Raw genomic sequence first — 18,959 nt, 5'->3', positions numbered from 1 at the left:
TGTTCTGGGATTGAGCCCCCCATTGGGCTCTCTGCTCCGCAGTGAGCCTGCTTCCCATCCCCCTCCCCCGGCCTGCCTCTCTGCCTACTTGTGATCTCTGTCCATCAAATAAATAAATAAAATCTTAAAAAAAAAAAAAAAAGAAGAGAGCTGCAAGGAAGTCTTGGTCCATCTGCATCTGTAGAACCCTTTGCCTCTTTCATGGATTCCAGGCCACAGTTTCAGCCCCTCTTTGGGTCGGAAATGTACTGATTTTACACTACGAGGTTGTCATAATTCGTCGCTCTAAGAAAAGCTCATCGTTCATTTGGTCACTCGTTCACACAGAGCCTGATCTGTGCCCTGACCCCGTTGTAGGCCCTGTGGACAGAAAGGGAAGGAAAGCAGAGATTTCTGCTCCCTCTGGCCCAGCTTGAGCGTTGGGTCGAAGAGGACCTGAGAAGCCATCAGTAGCTTCCCCCTCTTGTAGCCAAACTCCGTAGAGGGAAGGGGAGAGGGAAGGCGAGCTTCCTTAAGGATCCTGAAGACCCAGGTCTTCTTGGAACACAACTAGAAAGTGCCTTCAAGGGACAGAAAGACGAGGTGTAACCTGGAGCTGGGTCCCAGGGAGCCATGAACCCCCAAAGGTAGTCCCTGTTGCCCCCTGAGGTAGCCTTCCAGGGTTGGACCCAGCACGGACGATGCTGCTCCTGGCTGGCCAGCTCCCGGGGTCCGTCTGGGGGACACCCCGGACTTTGCACAAAGCAGCTCGTTCAACAACTGTACCGATGCGAAGCAGGACAGTGTTGAGAAACCGTGCTCTGTGAAACTAGCCCTTGAGAAACCGCCCTGTTTGAAATCAAGTCTGCATCGTTTAGAGAGGTTTTCAAGTGCAGGTCTTAATCGCCTATGTGATTCAGTTAAATTTAGCTCTTTCAGTGGGCCTCATTATCTTATTAACAATTCTACTCCTTGGCTGGAACTTCGTTTTGGTAAAAGTCTAACTATTTTGTGAATGTGTTTGGAGGCCCTGGCAAAGGTCCTCAGAGATGGGACGGGCACTGCTGTTCTAGAACTCCCACAGCCTTGGCCCCCTGGTGAGTCACTTTATTGGCCACAAGTCCACCTGAGTGCCAAGGCGGGATTGGAAACCTGCCCCTCCTACCCCCCAATCCCGGGGAATGAGCAAAGCTGTCGGGGGTTTTAGTTGCACGATGAGAAGGGAGAAGGGGGCTCCGCACTGGGAAGGCAGCACCCCTCTCTAGGACCCCCACCCCATGTCTGCTCGGCCGCACCTATGCTCCTTCACGCCCCATTCCAGCACCAGCAAGCCGGGACGCTCACCTGCATCGGGCCACTGACGGCCCCCCACACCCCTTTCACCCCTTTTGAATCTTCAAAAGGCAGAAGGAGTTCTTTAATCAAGAAGCTTTCATTCTCCTCCCCATCACCCCCCCACACACCCCCCAAGCCAAGACTCCTTCTCTTTCTCAGGGACATGTTCTTAGATAGGAACCAAGTCTCTGCTACAAAGTAGGGACCAAGGCCAGAACAGGGCCCTTTTTAAACTTGTTTGTGCTTCTTGCTGACCTTCAAATTATCTTTTTTTTTTTTTTAAGAATTTATTTATTATTTGACAGACAGAGATCACAAGCGGGCAGAGAGGCAGGCGGCGGTGGGGAGGTGCGGGGAGAAGCAGGCTCCTTGCTAAGCAGAGAGCCCGATGTGGGGCTCGACCCCAGGACCCTGAGATCAGCGGAAGGCAGAGGCTTAACCCACTGACTTTCAAATTATCTTATTTTGATCGTGTTCTTAAAGCAGGGATCCAGCACACTGGCATCAGGTACGAACGCTTACTAGCGATCACCCTGAAGTTCTTCCAAAGCATGTTAAAACCAGCTCTGGGTTAACTGGAGAAATAGAGTGGGTACGAGGTCAGAGATTATTTGACTCAATTTACAGGAAAACGACAGTGTGCTCTGGTTGAGCGGGTGACTGCAGATGTCTGCAGCTTGACCTGGGGTGAGGTGGGACCTGCTGAGCTGGCAGGGCTGGACCGCTGTGAGGAACAGGTGGCTGGAAGAGGGGCAGCCTGTGGGTGGCAGGGAGCGGGTGGGGCTCTGAGTCCCCCACCTGGCCCAAACCCTGCCACGCAGGGGCCTGGCGCTCTCCTGCATCCCTGGGGGAGGCCCAGCAACCACTGTTGCCCAATTCCCCAAAGCCCCGCGGGTACGTTTCACCGGTGGGTAACCTGCACAGCAGTAACATCACCTGTAGGACCTGCCGTCATCCAGTAAGCCAGCAACCAAGCCATTAACTCCATGAAACCCTAAGTCAACTCTTACCTAGCTCCTGCCTTTCCCAGCCTTTGTCAATTTAATTCCGGGAAAGGAAATGTAATAAAAAATAACGTTCAAAACAGACCATTACTTGCGTAATCCTATTTAAAGCACTCCTCCTTCACGGTCACGTGAAGATACGGTGAGAAGGGGACCGTCTACAGCCCAGGGAGAAGGTTCTCACCAGAACCAGACCCGGCTGGCCAACCTGATCGGACTTCAGCCTCCAGAACCGGGAGGGACAAATGTCTGTTTGGCCCACTCAGTCTACGGCGTTTGTTCCGGTGGCCGGAGCTCACCCAGATGCCATTCGCTAATGCTTCCCTTCTTCCCTCTCGTCTAGACCATGAGCTTCATGAAAGCGATTCTTTGTGAAGAGCGCTGCTTAGAAAACATAGGACTTTGGGCTTCACGCGCAGGAGGAAAAACAAAGTAACTTGTGAAGTGACAAATGGGTTCCCGTCCCCTCTCAGCCCTACAGAGGTGGCTCTCAGCCTTGGCTGTGCAGTAGGAACCCCTGGGGAGCCTGCAAACTCTCGGGGACCTGGTGACACCCTGGGCCAATCAGATGGGTCCCCAGGGGTGAGATCCAGGCATGACTAGCATTAAAGGCTCCCCGGGTGACTCAAATGTGCACCCAGGTAAGACCAACCTCCCTAAAGCTAAAGGAGTAAGGTACTGGGGTGAGGGGTCCCCGACTAGAGGGAAAGCTGTCAGGTACGCCTTCGTGTTGCTCAGCTGAGGAGCTGCTTTACAGTTACAGAGGGGATGAAGGCTGAGTGAGACAGAGGGTGGTACACTGTTTCGATAAATCAAAATAAAACAAACAGCAACAAGATCACAAAAGAACTTTTTATTTGAGGCAGGAAGTCTGGATGAAAGGGTTACAACAGTTCCCGGCAGCCAAAATCCAGTTGTTAGTGGCACTATTTCAACTTTGTAGGTTCAACTTAGTCAGGAAAGAGTCCTAAGGTCCTACTTTCCCAGCTGGACAGGAAGAAGGGCAAAGAGAACTGGAAGAAGCTTCTAACCTACTGATACTGCTCTACAGACCCGACACCGAGCGGGCCAAGCCCTCACTGGCCTGGCCACAGGTCGCTGACCCACCAGGAAAGGCAGAGGCCACACTACACTACATACAGGGAAAGTGACCCGGGGAACACAGCGCAGGTCACCTGGAGGGGGAAGGGGCACTGAGAGCTTCAAAACTCCGTGTTGAAGGGATAGTCCTTGTGGGAGGCACAGCTGTCGGGAGAAAAGGAGGAACATGTTAGCTTTACAAGGGAAGGGATTTCAACCATAAGAGATGACCGAAAGCAATGGTGAGAGCCTCATTATAGGCAGAAATACAGGCCTCAGAGACAAGCCAGTGTCCAGACTTCAGGTCATGGGTCTGTGCTGGGGGCCCCCGCAGTCCCCCTCCAGGCTCCTCTACTATGGGCTGTCATCAGTTGGCACCTGTGTGACAGACCGCACCCCCCCACCTCCGTGTGCCCAGCACCGTGCCTGAGGCAAGCGGGGCACCAAGACACGGTTCCTGCTTCTGGTCACTCAGGCTAACTGGCAGGACCAGAGCATCCCATAGTCTGAAACAGTAAGAGGGTGACCAGAGAGGGGTCAGGAGTCTGCATGTGACAGAGCCAGTGCTCTGAGGACACAGAAGCTGCCTGGGGTCAGTGGGAGCTGAAGGGAGCCCCACAGAGCAGTGCAGAGTGGGACACAGGAGACAGGGGAGGAGAGAGTCAGGGTGAGTATGTATGAATATGGCCAATGGCTCGTGCTGGAACAAGTTGTGGCACTCACGACGGAAAGGCTGGCTGGGCGTAGTGTGAAAGGCCCAGGGAGAACCCAGCACAGGGCCTAGAACGCTCCAAGATTTGGAGTCATTCAAAACATCCCCACAGTCTGCCCCTTTTCTGGCCTCCCATCAAGCCTGAGTAACAGGACCCTGCCCTCAGCAACAGAGGCTCACTAGAGCGATAACTGCCAAAAAGAGGCAATGGACATGTATGTCTAGTGAGAGAGCGGCCTAGGCGAGCTGGGAATGTGCGAGCTAGCCTCTCCCTCCCTACTCCAGCCCCAACCCGTCCCCATGAAGCATCAGCAGCCCCCAGACTCATCCGACAGCTATTTCTGAAGTGGCACTGGAGAGAGGAGGGAGTATAAGGGAAAAGGGACCGTCGGAAAACCACTGCTGTCTGTCAGCCCCGAGAGCTCCAATACGCTGTGTCAGCAGTGGGAAGTGAATGAATGATACGGAGACTCTCACAGGAGAACAGACATCACCTGCTGAATGATTCACTTTTCTCTCCCTCACCCACTTGGTTCAAAAAGGATCTTAGTGCCTACAGGTTAAGCATTAACACAACCAGGGACATCAGAAATGGCCTGGTGTGCCAGTGCCAGTGATATGCCGTTAGTGGCCTGTGATGTCTGTGATGGCCACGTGCTCACAGGCACAGTCACACCCAAGCGCAGGAGAGAGTCTTGCCCAGGACGCAGAGCCGGCGGACAGGTGCGAGGGTGGGGGGGGGGGCACCAGCGCTGCCAACGGCACTGAGAGGGAGCAGAGGCAGGAGAGAGGAGGCTGGCACGCGACCCCACCTCAGGGCAAGGCCAAGTCTTGCTCAGAGGACTAACTGCTGGGAAATGGAGAAGAAAGAGAGGCTGTACACATAAGTGAGAAAGGAAGCTCTTGGTCCCCACTGTAAAATGGAGGTTTCTTCTTAAAACGCAGAGAGAATGAGTTTTAAACTTTGGTTACTGTACTGTAGGAGAAGGGGGAGTGGGGGTAGGGGAGAGAGATACAACAACCTTCCTTGTCACCTCCCTCAGTTTCCACACTACAAATCGCAGGGAACACAAGAAGCCAGCGAATTCGCAGCTGGAAGGGCTCTGGGTGACCATCAGTCACGGAGGGGTTGAGAGGTTTCCTCAGCCTCAAGCACCACAGTCATCCTACTGAACCCCTCTGATTACGTCAGTATGAGGTAAGAGTCACGTGCGAATTCTCCCAGGAAGGTGGGCCAGGAGCCCCATCGGTTACCTGGTTTCAGATGAGCCGCTAAGATTTGAAAATTAATGCTAAAATGTGTAGTTGCTGCAGGTTAGGCCAACCGTGCCCCTGGGGTGGGAGAAGAGATCTAGAACCATCGGTTGGCATTTTCCCCTTGGCTGTGTGCAGTTCAGCTGACATGGGTTCAAGCGTTTCCCACTGTGCACGGGTGAGACAGCAAGGTGACATGCACCCCGGTGGGAACCACTGCTAACGGGACGCAGACCTCATGGCCTCCGGGAGCTTCCCTCGTGCTGCGGCCTTAGCTCCCCTCCCCGCGCGCACTCACCTCACCAAGGCACACACGCGCCAGTTCCGGTTGTAGCTGAGCAAGGTGGTCATATCCACGCTGCTCAGTTCGAAGTCAAAGACCTCAAAAGAAAAAAGAAAATCTAGTAAATTCTTCAAATAAAGGTCAAACCCAGAAGACAAAGTATCCAAACAGCTCCGGGCGCGGCCGCTGAGGAGAGGCTGCCCTGAGTGGGGAGGGCGGGAAGACAAGGGTCCGAGAAACGGAAGCGCAGTTTCTTCACAGAAGGCCCCCGGGCGGCCGGGATACTGCCCGCAACAAGGCAGGCCCTCCCGTCCGGAGCCTCTGAGTAAAATGGGACTTTTTAGTTCATTTTGTGACTGTCACAACCACAGAAGTGCTGAGCATTTCTGTGACGAGCACAGGTGGGAAAAAAATGACAGATCACAAGCGTCTCCGCTTCCGTTTACACTGAAGCGAAGGAAAGAGGTCACACAACAACTCCCACACAAGGACGATCGGCAGCACGCTGGAGGGAGACGCTACACGACCCTCAGAGGGGCCAGAGAAATTGAGAACGAAGTCCGGCTGGGGGCTGAAGGGTGCTGTCAGAGGCGGTACCGGAGATGGGCCTAGGCAGCCCCTCACAGCTAGACAGAGGACAAGAAAGGTCCATCAGGAGGGGAACTATTCCCACGAGGGACGCGGGCTGCCCGGGAAGAACTCAGCCGTCGGGTAGGCCAGCAGCCAGCGAGCCCGGCCGGGGCGGCGCACGTGGGGACGGGGAAGGCCCTCATGTCAGGATGTCCAGAAATCAAGCCTGCCGGACACTTGCTGGTGACCTCTGTGGGCAAATGCGCTCACTTGCTGTCTTCACCGGCTGGCTCTCTGAGAGGGGACAGGATGGTGGGGGTCCCACACGGGACAGTCCAGGCATGAGAGGAAAGGCCCTTTGTCCTGTTCCGCTGTAAAAACCCTGACCAAGCAGCCAGGATCTTACCTGAAAGTTCTCAGCAATGCGTTCAGGTGTCACGGACTTGGGGATCACCACCAAATTCCTCTGAATGGGGAACCGGATCAGAATCTGGGAACAGAGGGGCCGAGTGTGTACGCACACCAATAACCTACATTATCATGTCACTCAGTCTCATCTACATCCACTCCCCAAAGACAGAAATTCCAGAATGTCACATGTAAGGAAACAGAGGCTCAGAGAGGTCAGGGTCCCCCCGAGTCATGCCATGTGCTGCTGTCTCTCCCAGGCGTCCTGGTCACAAGGAGGAAGCCATCCTACCACTTGGGAGAAAAAGAACATTTCCCAGGCGGCTGGCACTGGGTGCTCTCCTGTGAGCAGGGAGAGGAGCTTCCCACATTCTCAGCAAATGCGGGCCCCGGGGTGGCCTGTGGAGGTAGGAGGCTGGCACCCCCGTCCCCACCACGTGGGCATCTTCTGGCATCCTAGTCTGTGTGCCCCATCTACCACCCGCTCCAGGACCTCAAGCTACACTTCCAGGGAGGGCTTGGCTGGGCTTGGTCACCTCTCCCTCCCCACTCAAGGAGACCACTACAAATGCAGGGAGTTCAGGGAACAGTCACGGGCACATGGAGAGGATGGTACCTGCGCTGTGGTTTTATTGTGCTTGGCTGCGATAGCTTTGATCCTGGGATCCTCCAACAGGGAAGGGTCCTCAGGCTTGGCCCTGGAGACAGAAAGAGGGCCTGTGTGAGCACCCAGCCTCACTTCCACTTGAGGACAGCCCGCAGCTCTAACTCTCATCGGTCTTTGAGGGCAGCCCACCAGTCTCCTCCTGATTTGAAGCTCAGGTACAAACTCCCAACCCTTGGGAAAAAGAACGGCCATCTTGCTACTAGAAAGAACAACCAGGAAACCCAATGAGAGGCTCCTGGGTAGGTCTGAAAAGTGGCGCCAGAAGCATTTTCCTTGATGCTGAATTTTTCTTTCTAGCCATCTCCAACTTTCACCGATGGACACAATCCAGTGGGAACCTCACCAAGGCCTGTCAGGAGAGCCGAGGGGACTGTAGGCCGTCACCACAATGCCCTTCGACTGGCAGTACTGGATTAACTTCTCCTGAGTGAGGTACGGGTGGCACTCGATCTGCAGATGCAAACAGAGGGCTGGGGCTAGCATGTGGGCACGGTTGTGGGGACATACAGGAAGCCCCCCCTCCCCAACAGAAAATGATGTATAGCCAAAGTCTGAGCTCCCAGATATGCTGGAACAACAGTCCCCGTTTCCCAGCAAGTGTCTTTGATATGAATAACAATAATGTTGTTATCACGGACTGTGGCCATGGGCCCTAAGGGTTTGTTCTGGCTTTGGCCAATTTAACAACTGTGATGGGCCGCCAGCTGATAATCCTGGAGAGCCTGAGTCATCACAAGCCAGGCTCACACCCTGTCTCTCCTGCAAGTGCGGCTCCCAGGTGGGTCATCATCATTCTCAGTCCCAAACTGGGACCTGCCTCCTGGCTGCTCCCTGGGGGACACAGACTGCAAGTGACTGCCAGGTTCAGAGAGTAACTGAACAGCCTCCCACACACCCCTCCCCCGCCACCATGTTTACCTGGTTAACAGCCGGCTTGTATTTTAAGCCAGGTTTGTTTAAGATCTTCTCGACTTGGAGATGATTGAAATTGGAGACTCCAATAGCTTTCACCAGCCCTTCCTCCACCAGCTCTTCCATGGCCTACCAACGAAAGAGGGGCTGCTTGCTTCTGACATGTGCCCCAGAGGACAGGAATGAGAAAAGCATCTCTGACTCCAATCAGTTTAACGGTCCCTGCCCTTACTAACCGGCACCAGCAAACTAGAGCTCGGGAAAGCCAAGAGACACCAAAACAAAAGCCTGGCTAGCTTTAAGAAGACAGGAAGAGCAAAAATGGTGACCGAACACCAAAATGTAGGGGAAGACACAGCAGAGCAGATCACTCACAGGAGAAATAGATACTAGCAAGGAGGGAGAAGACCGAGTCAGCAACTGCCTTACCTCCCACGTGTCCACAAAATTGGTGTCGCTGGGAATCACATTGCCTTCCCCATCCAGCGGGAAATATTCCTTCCCGTGCTGTTGTTACAAGAGCACATGGTCAATGACAGCCCTTTGCAGACCTGGATCTTTAAAAAGCAAAGTTCTAAAAAAAAAAATGACTCTTAACTACCATAGCTAAGCTTTCAGAAGATCATCAAGGGCAAACCCACGGGCCAGCATGAAAAGTTAACGGGCAGAAAACTCCTGAAGCCCCCAGACCCTGTTCCTTTCAATTGGGTCACAGCTGACTGTCCGATGGAACCAGCACAATACAACAGGGCTAGAGGACAAAAACCACATTGCCTTCACTCTGGCTGACAAAGCAGAAAACAGACCCTGTGGCTAAAAAGAACTCATAACGAGAGTGTGTTTGGTGCAGAGACTCGGGCTTCCAGGGGATGGGCCTCTGTGCAGAACGCTGGACTGTACCCAAAAGTTGATGTGGGCACAGAAGAGGACAGCCAAGGAGGTCTTCGCGCCACGTACACAATGTCCCCTGACCCATGTGCGCGGCCACAGTCTGAAACGGTACCAGCGGCAAATGACACAGCGCAGCACTCCTCCAACTCTGTAACGTTCAGTCAAGTCGCCCACGGTTCAGATTCAGCGGGCGTGGGGGCCTGGGGGCTGACAGCTCCCGGGGACAGTGCCCGGGCCAGTAAGGACTCACACAGAGCGTGTGCCCACCTGTACCCTAAAGCCGGAGAGCCTAGCACAGCCCGGGCTGCACGGCGCGACAGCGGCCGCCTACCTTGAAGCCCGTCGGCCAGTGAATGAGGTAGAGGTCCAGGTAGTCCAGCTTCAGGTCGCTGAGCGTCTTCTGGCAGGCCCCCTTCACCATGCTCTTCTCGTGGAACGTGCACCACAGCTGAGGCCGGCGAGAGAGCACGTCTCAGCCGGCAGCCAGACGGCTCCAAGACACCCCCCCCTCACTGGGATGCTGTAAACGGGGGTGAGGGAGTTTCCATTGCACACCGTGGACCCGAATTTTCCAAAGGAAGGCAGGATCATTGGGTCAGGGAAACCTGTCAGAGGGACCACACTGAAGGCCTAATGAGAATGGACAGGTCAGGAAGGCCCGGGCCCTAAACATGAGCTCCCACGGCCATTTTCCTACAGGACTGTGTCTGTGGGGTCAGCCTCACCCTCCCACCCAGGGTTCCTCTGGGCACCGACGGCCTCCAGGTGAAAGACGGCGGCCATCTGTGGAGACCCAGCCTCCAGACGGAAACCAAGTTCTGTCCTCAAAGAGAACTCCCTGGAGAGGGAGCACCAACCCACAACCTAAGCCTCGACGACGAGGGGCTCTAACCAATGGCTCTACACGGAATGACCATCCAAGAGACAGTGGACCGGTGAGCTCTGGAACCCTCTATGGCCTGCAGTCAACTCATTTCCCCAGAGGATGGTCTTGGCTCCTGCACCCACGCTGGCCTCGGACAAACAGGAGAGAGGGGCCCGTGGCCCGGGCTCCCCTGCAGGGCGGCACCTTGCTGACGATGAAGAGGTCCTCACGCTTCACCACCTGCTCCTTGAGCTTCTCCTGGATGGCCAGCCCCACCTCGTTCTCATTCTGGTACACGTGAGCGCAGTCGATGTGGCGGTAGCCGAGGTCGATCGCCATCTTCACAGCCTCGGTCACTTTGCCTGGAGGGGACTGAACGGAAAAGGACCGGAAGGCACGGAGTTCAAATCAACAACGAAGCAACCCAAGAAGAACGAAGGGCGGCGTGAGCCTCCCGCTGAAGCTCCCGCCCCTTTCCCACGGCTGCGGATGGCCAGCGGCTTCCCCAGAGCTTCCAGGCTCTGGGGGCGGGGGCATGCGACCCAGCTGAAAGGCCACACGACTTCACCTGAGCATCCTCAGACCACTTCGCCGCAGCCCACCCTAAAAACACGTGCCACAGCTGTCTCCCTGGCTTCTCTACATCTGTTGATTTACAAACCACCATACAAAAACAAAACAAACAAAAAACACCCTATCTGAATCTTTTGGGTTCCCAAGGCAGTAAGGGATGCCATTTCCTTCAAATAGCTCAGAGTATTTCAGTAACTGCTGTAGCTATTTACCCAACGCCCATTTGGCTTCTGAGCTGTCACTGAACGCCCATGCTTTACTCTCTCCTTTTGGGTGTGGAGTCGGACACTGGCAATCACTCGTTTGTCAGTAGTTTTGGGAGATGATCATAAAGTCAAGAACCTTACTGATACGGACTCAAAGGCAGGTGCTTTCTTTGCAACCACGTGAGAACCTGCTCTAAGAGGCAGGGGTGGGAGACGGCCCCTCTGAGACGCCAGCAGACAGAAGGGAGCTGGGAGGAGAGGGAAAACGGGCTTCGAAATGTGTGGGCAGAGCTGCCAAGAGACTGATGAGCTGTGCGAGCCCAAGCCCCGCGACCACCTCTGTGACCCGGACGGGGCAGAGCCGGGCGGTCGGGGAGGAGGCAACCCCTCCACAGCCTTCAAGCTCCGCCAGCACCCAGACTGACCGCGTGGACACTTACTCCATCTCCTCACTGATCCTACTCAGACCAGAGAGGCGAAAAATACACACATGTGCAGCAGCCTGTGGAATGAACACAGAGCATTCCTCCAGAGAGCTGGGGCAGAAGGGAATGAAAAGGAAAACTCCCCAGGGCGATGAGCAGCTGCCGACATTGGCTGTTCTGACATCAGTTGTTGTTAAGAGGCCCGGTGGGGCGGGGGTGGGGGTGGTGGGGAGTAGTAGATTATGAGCCAGTGGGAACAAGGGTATGGCCGGAGCCTGTTGGCCCACTGAGCTTGTTCACCCCCAAGGAGGGAGCAGGGGGCATGTTGCTAAGCTCAGGCGTAAGAGAGGGTACATCTCCAGACGACTGATCTCCTTTCTCCCTAGAGGACCGAAGAAGCTACGAGAGCAGCCTTCCCCACCACTCAAGATTCAAGAGACGGGGCAGGGGGCGGGCACACTCCCCAGGCCCAGCCTGGCCACACGTTGCATCTGTCACAGCAAATGGTGCAAAGGCAGTGGCATGACCCAAACCAGGCCCGTGAGACTCAGTCTCTGGAACTACCCAGACAAGCTCCCATTCTGCTGGGGTCACGGTGCTGGGGGAATGGAGCCAGGAGCTACTTGAAGAGAGCGGGGCTGAGAGACAGGAGGGTCAAGAGAGACTGCTCCTAGCGACATCACATAGCCTCGACGCTAGTATGCCCCAGGGTGACCCATGAATCCCCACCTCAGACATACTTCTTATTCTACCCAACATGGAGTTGGTTATTCAACTCCTTGGAGCCAGAAAGTGTAAACTAGCATAATCAAGGCTGCCCAAAGAGTGGCACAAAACTGAAAAGAAGTTCATGCTATGTTTTCAGAGAAGCCATGAGCAGAGATGACCAAGAGATCAACTCAGGACACATGTGCTGGGACGCCAGCCACGCTGCTTTCCAAGGGTAAAGAAAAGCACATGCAAGGACTGTTGGGCATTTTATAAATTCAACGTGCAGGAGTTGTAGCAATTTGTGACAAGACTCCTGAGAATGGGAGCTGTGTGCCAACCTCCCCTTTCGGGGGACACATTTTGCAGCCACGGGGAAGGCCACAAGGGGCCACGTGCTCTGCCACAGGGGGACTGAGGGCTGTCCCCTGGGCTGACCCTGGAACAGACGTCCTGGTTACCAGAAGGCTTGTGCCAGGGCAGATCATGTCACCGAATGGAAAGAGACGAGTGGGGTATTTGGCCCCTACAGGCTCAAACTGAAAATACGGACTCACTTTTATATTATATTATATCAATACATTAATATACATTAATACGGTGACTCTATCACAAGCCCAGCAGACGCTGTTATCTCTATATCGAGGGGAAAGTAAGGCAAGGAGAGGGGAGGCAATGGGCCCATGATCACACAGTCAAAGAGGTCAGGACTCAAACCTCACCAGAAGGACCTTAGAGCCATGCTCTGCCTAGAGATCTGACCCCCCGTGTGGGCCCTAAGAGGCACAAGCCACTGGTCAGTCAAAGGGTAAGTGTCCTGGGCTTGGAAAGATCATTCTCTGGAATGAAAATGTACCAGAGTCCGCAAATTATACTACTAATCACCTCAAGCTGACCCTTCCCAGAAAGAGACTAAACAAACTTCTCTTACCACTAACGAATCAGCCAATTTAAGTCACGGTGAAAAATCACACAATAAACTTGGCAATGCTAGTACGTGATTATACCGTCTCTCCACATCAGGTCTGCATTTATGAATGCAAACACAGGGGAGTGGTCCAAACTGAAACTTTGAAAAGAAAATAAATCATGAAGATATATTTCCATACATTTCACAGGAAATCTACAGAAAACCATTATAGGAAACATTCAAATTACAGATGACCCAACTGTACAAGTCCTACAGACTAAATCATGTTTTCACTTGATTCTGCCAATCATCTGCTCTGTGACTTGGGCAAATCCATGCATGCCCAACTCTCTTGGACCTTCCAGCTCACGAGAGCATTGGCTCAGACAGCAACCTGACAACAGTCTGCGCTGACAGCGTCAGTGGACGGCAGTGAGAACTCTCGGCCCCCAAGGCCCCCACCATCTCCACAAGATAGGCCTCCCTATCTCCTCTATCGCAGCCAGCTAATACCAACTCAGATCATATTAGTGGCCCCCCCTTTAGACACACACACTTTAAAAACCTAATTATCTTCCCCTTTACATGTAGCTCTTACCTGTTACTTTAAAAAAATAACCCTCCCTCTATTCCCTCTGCAAGGTTCAACCAGATTATAAAATGGCGTCAATGGTAATAAAACGAAACTATTTCAGAGCTGAATCCCTTGTAGAATTAATCATGGGGATTTCTGGAAATAGGGGACTGTGTTCTTTCTGATGTATTTTTTTTTTTTTTTAATTTTCTCTAGTTAGCAGGTATTATGTTGCAATTGGGGGTGGTGGATGGGACCAAAGGAAACTTTACCTTGGGGAAAAACAATTCCTGGGCAAGATGTATGAGAACAGTGTGCCAATGCCAATCCTAGAGTAAGGAGTAGGAAACCATAACTTCTGATGTGAACTTAGATTTAATAAAGAAACACAGTCATCAACCTCTAAAGCCTTTAAAAGTACCGTGATCGCAGAAAAGCTGTCCCCACAAACATTATTTAACCTCTTCCAATGAAATCAGCTTTACTTTAGAGAAACTTAACCTTCATCTAAGAGAAACTCATTTTTCATTATTAGGTTTGTTTATATACAAGTGGTCTTACAATATAATTTTCTATTTTAAGTGTTTGTTTTAAGTATAAGTCATTTCAACCAGAAGCAAGTGTAATAGGCATTAGTGACTTCTTAAAAATGTATTCCAACTTCTGATTAATTCACTTAGAATCTTTTGAAAGAGGAGTTGGCAAACCTTTTCTGTAAGATGCCAAACAGGAAATACTTGAGGCTTTGTGGGCTCAACGGTGGGTTGCACCTGCTCCACTCTGTCGCTACAGCACAGCAGTCCTAAGTAACAAGTACACGTGAGGTGTGTTCTAATAAAACTTTATTTACAAAAATGGTCTGTGGCTTGTAGTTTACCAAGCCCTTCCTATGCCAGAAGGGCATACAAAGAAATGGGGATTAGGCAAGAGGCCCAGCCTTGATTTGTCCTAATTCTCATTCACAAATAAAATTTCAGGTGTCTAATTCAGCATCATGATAACAAAAAGTGAGGTATTCTGACAGTGAACATGGGTATTTTGGCGACCAAAAGCATTTAATGCCTGCTCTAAGTTAACCAGTGGACAACACAGTCTCAATCAACTTCAGGGAAATCTGAGCAAACTGGCTTCCTCACTCTGTAGGGCACCCAACACTCCCACTCAGCACAAATGGGAGACAGGGGATCCGGTGGTTTGTATAAACAAGGCTTAAAGTCTGCTGTACTCCTAAGGCTCCAACAGACCAAGCATGGGGGACAGTCCAGAGAAGAGTCCATGCTACCTCTCGTGTCCAATCCACGGTCAACAGAAAGTGCGTTTTCAATGTCTGGGGCAGATAAACCAACCTCATGATCAGTCCATCCACCTCATTTTACAGCTCTGTACAAATGATAAGGAGCTGACCGCCCTTTTAGTTGCATTATCACATGAAAACAGTTAATCTGGCTACTATTTGGCATCAAAGCTCATAATCAGGCTTGGCAACAAACACACACCAACTAATAAAACCTGAATCAATCTCTGCTGAATTCTAAGACACTCCTATCTCCACTTGGTTGAGATGGCAATGGACCGGGACTGGCCCTGCTTGGGGAAGACTTACTTAAATATCTTTGATCTTGAAGAGGGACGAGGTTGAGGCCCGCAGGAAAAGGAGGCAGGTGAACAGTAAAACCAAGTTACTGTCTCAGTTCCAATGCCAGCACGTCTCCCTAAACCTGGGCTCTTGGGGCCATTACAAGCCTGTGACAGATAATCTCTCTCAGCACATTATTTTCTACCTCGTGTGTTCTTAAAGGGGGAGCTATCATCCCTAAAGAGGCAAAAACTGGTTCAGTGGGGACAAAAAAAACAAATAAATCTTAGCTTACACAACAGTCTGTGGCCCTCTGAAGGGCTTCAGGACATGAACAGATGTACAGTTGATTTCTGATGTTAATTTTTTACATGGGGAGCAATTAGGGAAAAATGTCTCAATGGTTCCTGCGTGGCGCAGGGATGGAGAAAATGGGAAAGAGGTTAAGAAACGCGGTTGCACTCCACTCCTCGGTTGGCAGCACCTGGGTGCGTTACAATGATCAAACTACCAACAATTTTTCACAAGGTCAGAACACTTACTAGCAAGAGGGTACCAGAAGAAATCGGTTTTAACGGCTTCCTAGCAAAACAATGTCGGTGGGTTTACATCCTGTCTAACAGGGAAGGCCAGCTTGGCGGGGAGAAACACTCCCTAAGCCACATGGGGTTGGAGGCCGAGATGTTCTCCCAACTGACCGAAAGCCTCCCTTCCAAAGACAGAAGGGCAGATTTGAGGACCTTTGATGCAACAGCAGACCGGAGACCACCAGAGTCCAGCAAAGGGTCTGGACGGTACAACACAGAGGCCATGACAGGAAAGATCCAGGAGAACAAGCAACTGTACCCGCTTGCAGAGCCTCCCCGACTTCTCACAAAGATAAGCAAATGTTTCTTAGGTCACCCCTTCTTTTGTCCAGCATCTTTGAAAAAAATATGTACACACATAAGGGGAAAGGGGGAATACCTATGATCTATACTGTTATACTTTAAAAAAAAAAAAAAAAAAGGATTCCACTCTAAGCCCATACTTGTGCTACTTGTTACGCTGTTACCTCCCCATCACACCTCAACACAATTCTGTACAAACCTCATCTCCTCACCTCCGCCACCATCCAAAGTTATCTTACTTCTTTCTATTAATTCAACACCTATCTACGTATTTCTTTGGGGGCCTACTATTTACCAGGCATTGTGAGAAATGCTGGAAATACTTGTGAACGAGACCAGTGCTACCCTTGCCCTCAAAGAATGTAGTCTGCCAGAATGAATGACCTAAGTATAGATTTTATAATGTTATTTTAAATGAATATGTGGCTTTTCAGGTCATTAAGTGTGCAGGTGCAGTATTTAAAACTCTGTTTAGGGAGTGCCTGGGTAGCTCAGTAGCTTAAGCGTCCAACTCTTGATTTTGGATCAGGTCGTGATTTCAGGGTCCTGAGAACAGGGTTTGCACTTGGCGGAGAGCCTGCTTAAGATTCTCTCTCCCTCTCCCTCCTCACCATCCCACTTGCATGTGTGCCCACTCAGTAAAAAATAAAAAAATAGGGACGCCTGGGTGGCTCAGTGGGTTAAGCCCTCTGCCTTCGGCTCAGGTCATGATCTTGGGGTCCTGGGATCAAGCCCTGTATCGGGCTCTCTGCTCAGCAGGGAGCCTGCTTTCCCTTCTCTCTCTGCCTGCCTCTCTGCCTACTTGTGATCCCCCTCTCTCTGTCAAATAAATAAATAAAATCTTTTTTAAAAAATAAAAATATAGGGACGCCTGGGTGACTCAGTCAGTTAAGCGTCTGGATCTTTGTTTCAGCTCAGATCACGATCTCAGGGTCTTGGGATGGAGCCCCACATTGGGCTCTGAGCTCAACAGGGAGTCTGCTTGAGGATTCTCTCCCTCTTTCTCTGCCCCTGCTTGCATGCTCTCTAAATAAATAAATCTTTAAAAAAATTAAAAGAATTTGAAACCTTTTTAAGAACTTTTATTCCTTATTTACCCTAGAACAGTAATTGTCAAACGATGAGCCAAGGTCAGGAACCAAATTTTTGAAAACACAAAACAGAATAAAATATTGGAATTCATCCCACCTAGTAGTGTTTTATGGATCTTTTGTTCCAGTTATATGCTTACGTCTGTGCGTGCCTGCATCATTATGCAAACTACAATAATTTACTATTGCCAAGAAAGTGTCTTTTCATATCCATTCCAAGATAATAACCCTCAACAGCTGAAATTTAACTCGGTATCACGGTCATAATTCAATTACACCCTTAGAGCCATCACTGGACTTCTTGAAGGACACACAAATTACACACACTCTGATTACTCTGGCCAAGAAACACTTTGTGTGAAGCAATTCTATGACCCTTTTCTTATTTCCTATATTTATTTATCTTCAACTGCAGCTTTTAGAGTAGAGGTAAGCCCCACCCTCTGTTCTAGATCAAACCATTTAACGGTGCCCTCAATCCTCTTGTCTCAGGTTTCCTTATTAGTGTGTGAATATCCAATGCCCAGGCCCACATGCAAAGTCCCTGGGAAACCTGGGTCATAGCTGGAGAATGTTAATATACAATGCCCCAAAACTAACTTATACGGAGCTTTCAAAAACACCGGGTTTTGTCCCAGCACCTATAATACCACCCTTCTGTGCTCCCTACTTTCCAGGTCATCAGGCTAGCCTTTTTATTCCTAGCCATTTCTTGGGGACGCTGTAGAAAGATTTCAGCGGTGTTAAGGTTTCCTCAGTTTTAATGCTGAGGCTGGGGCACAGTTTTCTCTGGGCGGTCACCATCGGTGACCAGATTCTCTGCGAAAGTCTGCCCCGCATACGACAACCGCCCCCCAAACCCCCTCAACCCCGAGAGGCAAGCTCGGCTTCAAGGGGTCAGCGTCGCGTGTTTGGGGACACGGAGATAGATGCATCCTGGGCCAACTCGCGGCAGCTAATTTAATTATCTGCAGTCTCCGGGCTTAATCTGAGTGCTTATTCCTGAGAGAGCAGAAACGGAAACCGTTAAGAATAAACCTATTTAAAAAGAGACAAAGACGCAGGTGCCACAGGTGCGGTTCAGACGCGAAACGACGGCGATGGGCCGCGCCCCACACCCCTTTCGACCCCATCAGCGCCCGGCCCCTCCCGGTTCCCGCCCCCGGGGCTCAGGAAACCCCCCTCTGTGGTTTTCCAGCCGGGACCGGATTCCAAGTGCGGCCTGGGGATCCCAGCTACCCAGCGTCTACAGCAGCGGTCCCCCACCCGAGCCCCCGGGACGCCAGGCCGGTGCCCGGGCCCCCGCGGCGACCACCCCGTCCCTCCAAGGCCCGGCCAGCCCAACTATGGCTCCTTGGGAGGCCGGGCGTCCTCGGCGGGGGCCGCTCTGGGTCACGGCGGGTCCCCACCGCCCCAGGCCGCGCTGAGCCCGAGAAGAGCCGTGGGGCGCGCCCCCCAGGGCATTTACCTTCCAGGTGCCCAGCCCCACGATGGGCATCTTAGCGCCGGTGTAGAGCACGAGGTGGCTGGCCATGACGGCTGAACTCGGCAGACCCCCTCCCGAAGACCATGCCGCTCGGCCCGGGCGCAGGCCTTTAAATAGCCCAAGAGGCAGGCAGAAAGGGAGGGTCCGATTGACGCGCGGCAGCGCAAAGGCGGCTTCTGATTGGCCGGCCCGCGCCGAGGCGGGGGCGTCGCAGCCCGAGGGCTCCGCGAGGATGCGCCTTCCACTGGGTCCCAGAGGGACCGGATTTCTGCCGCGCCACTGGCTCGCCCACGCCCCACCGGCGGCGGAGGTAGAGACCTCGCCAAGCAGTGGGGGCACGTGGAAACCGGAATGCTTCAGCGAAAGTACCAGATATCCTATAAATAAGTAGACTGGGAAGAAGTTCGGGTTTCTTTTTTTTTTTTTCCCCAAAAGGGACCCCGAAGAATACATTTGTCTGTGATCCAGCCCCAGTCACGTTCCTGGAGAATAGGACTGATGTCCTATCCTTGATCTGGAGGAATCCTACTGACTCCAAGTACAGGTTAGCAGCGCACTTT

The 18,959-nt window shown here is 52.1% G+C and overlaps 1 protein-coding gene across 1 annotated transcript; it reads right to left on the bottom strand.

Moving 5' to 3' along the window:
• Nucleotides 1-3,156: 3,156 nt before the first annotated feature.
• On the bottom strand, nt 3,157-18,509 carry AKR1B1 (aldo-keto reductase family 1 member B). The gene is made up of 10 exons (XM_032868954.1): nt 18,382-18,509; nt 10,165-10,332; nt 9,427-9,543; nt 8,634-8,711; nt 8,211-8,333; nt 7,636-7,742; nt 7,242-7,323; nt 6,624-6,707; nt 5,663-5,745; nt 3,157-3,563 (listed from the first exon to the last, which is right to left on the bottom strand). The coding sequence occupies exons 1-10, from the start codon at nt 18,445-18,447 to the stop codon at nt 3,521-3,523; spliced, it is 951 nt and encodes a 316-aa protein (XP_032724845.1). The 5' UTR covers nt 18,448-18,509; the 3' UTR covers nt 3,157-3,520.
• Nucleotides 18,510-18,959: the final 450 nt, after the last annotated feature.

The sequence above is a fragment of the Lontra canadensis genome, unplaced genomic scaffold (assembly GCF_010015895.1).
Source record: "Lontra canadensis isolate GAN:19392208 unplaced genomic scaffold, GSC_riverotter_1.0 scaffold2, whole genome shotgun sequence".
Classification (NCBI taxonomy): domain Eukaryota; kingdom Metazoa; phylum Chordata; class Mammalia; order Carnivora; family Mustelidae; genus Lontra; species Lontra canadensis.
This window is presented reverse-complemented; position numbering and strand designations above follow the sequence as displayed.

Coding starts and splice junctions, on each gene's coding strand:
- AKR1B1 (XM_032868954.1), bottom strand. CDS start 18,447: ATGGCCAGCCACCTCGTGCTCTACACCGGCGCTAAGATGCCCATCGTG. Junction 7,743..8,210: donor ACAAGCCGGCTGTTAACCAG/GTAAACATGGTG, acceptor TTGCATCTGCAG/ATCGAGTGCCACCCGTACCT. Junction 6,708..7,241: donor ACAATAAAACCACAGCGCAG/GTACCATCCTCT, acceptor CTCTGTTCCCAG/ATTCTGATCCGGTTCCCCAT.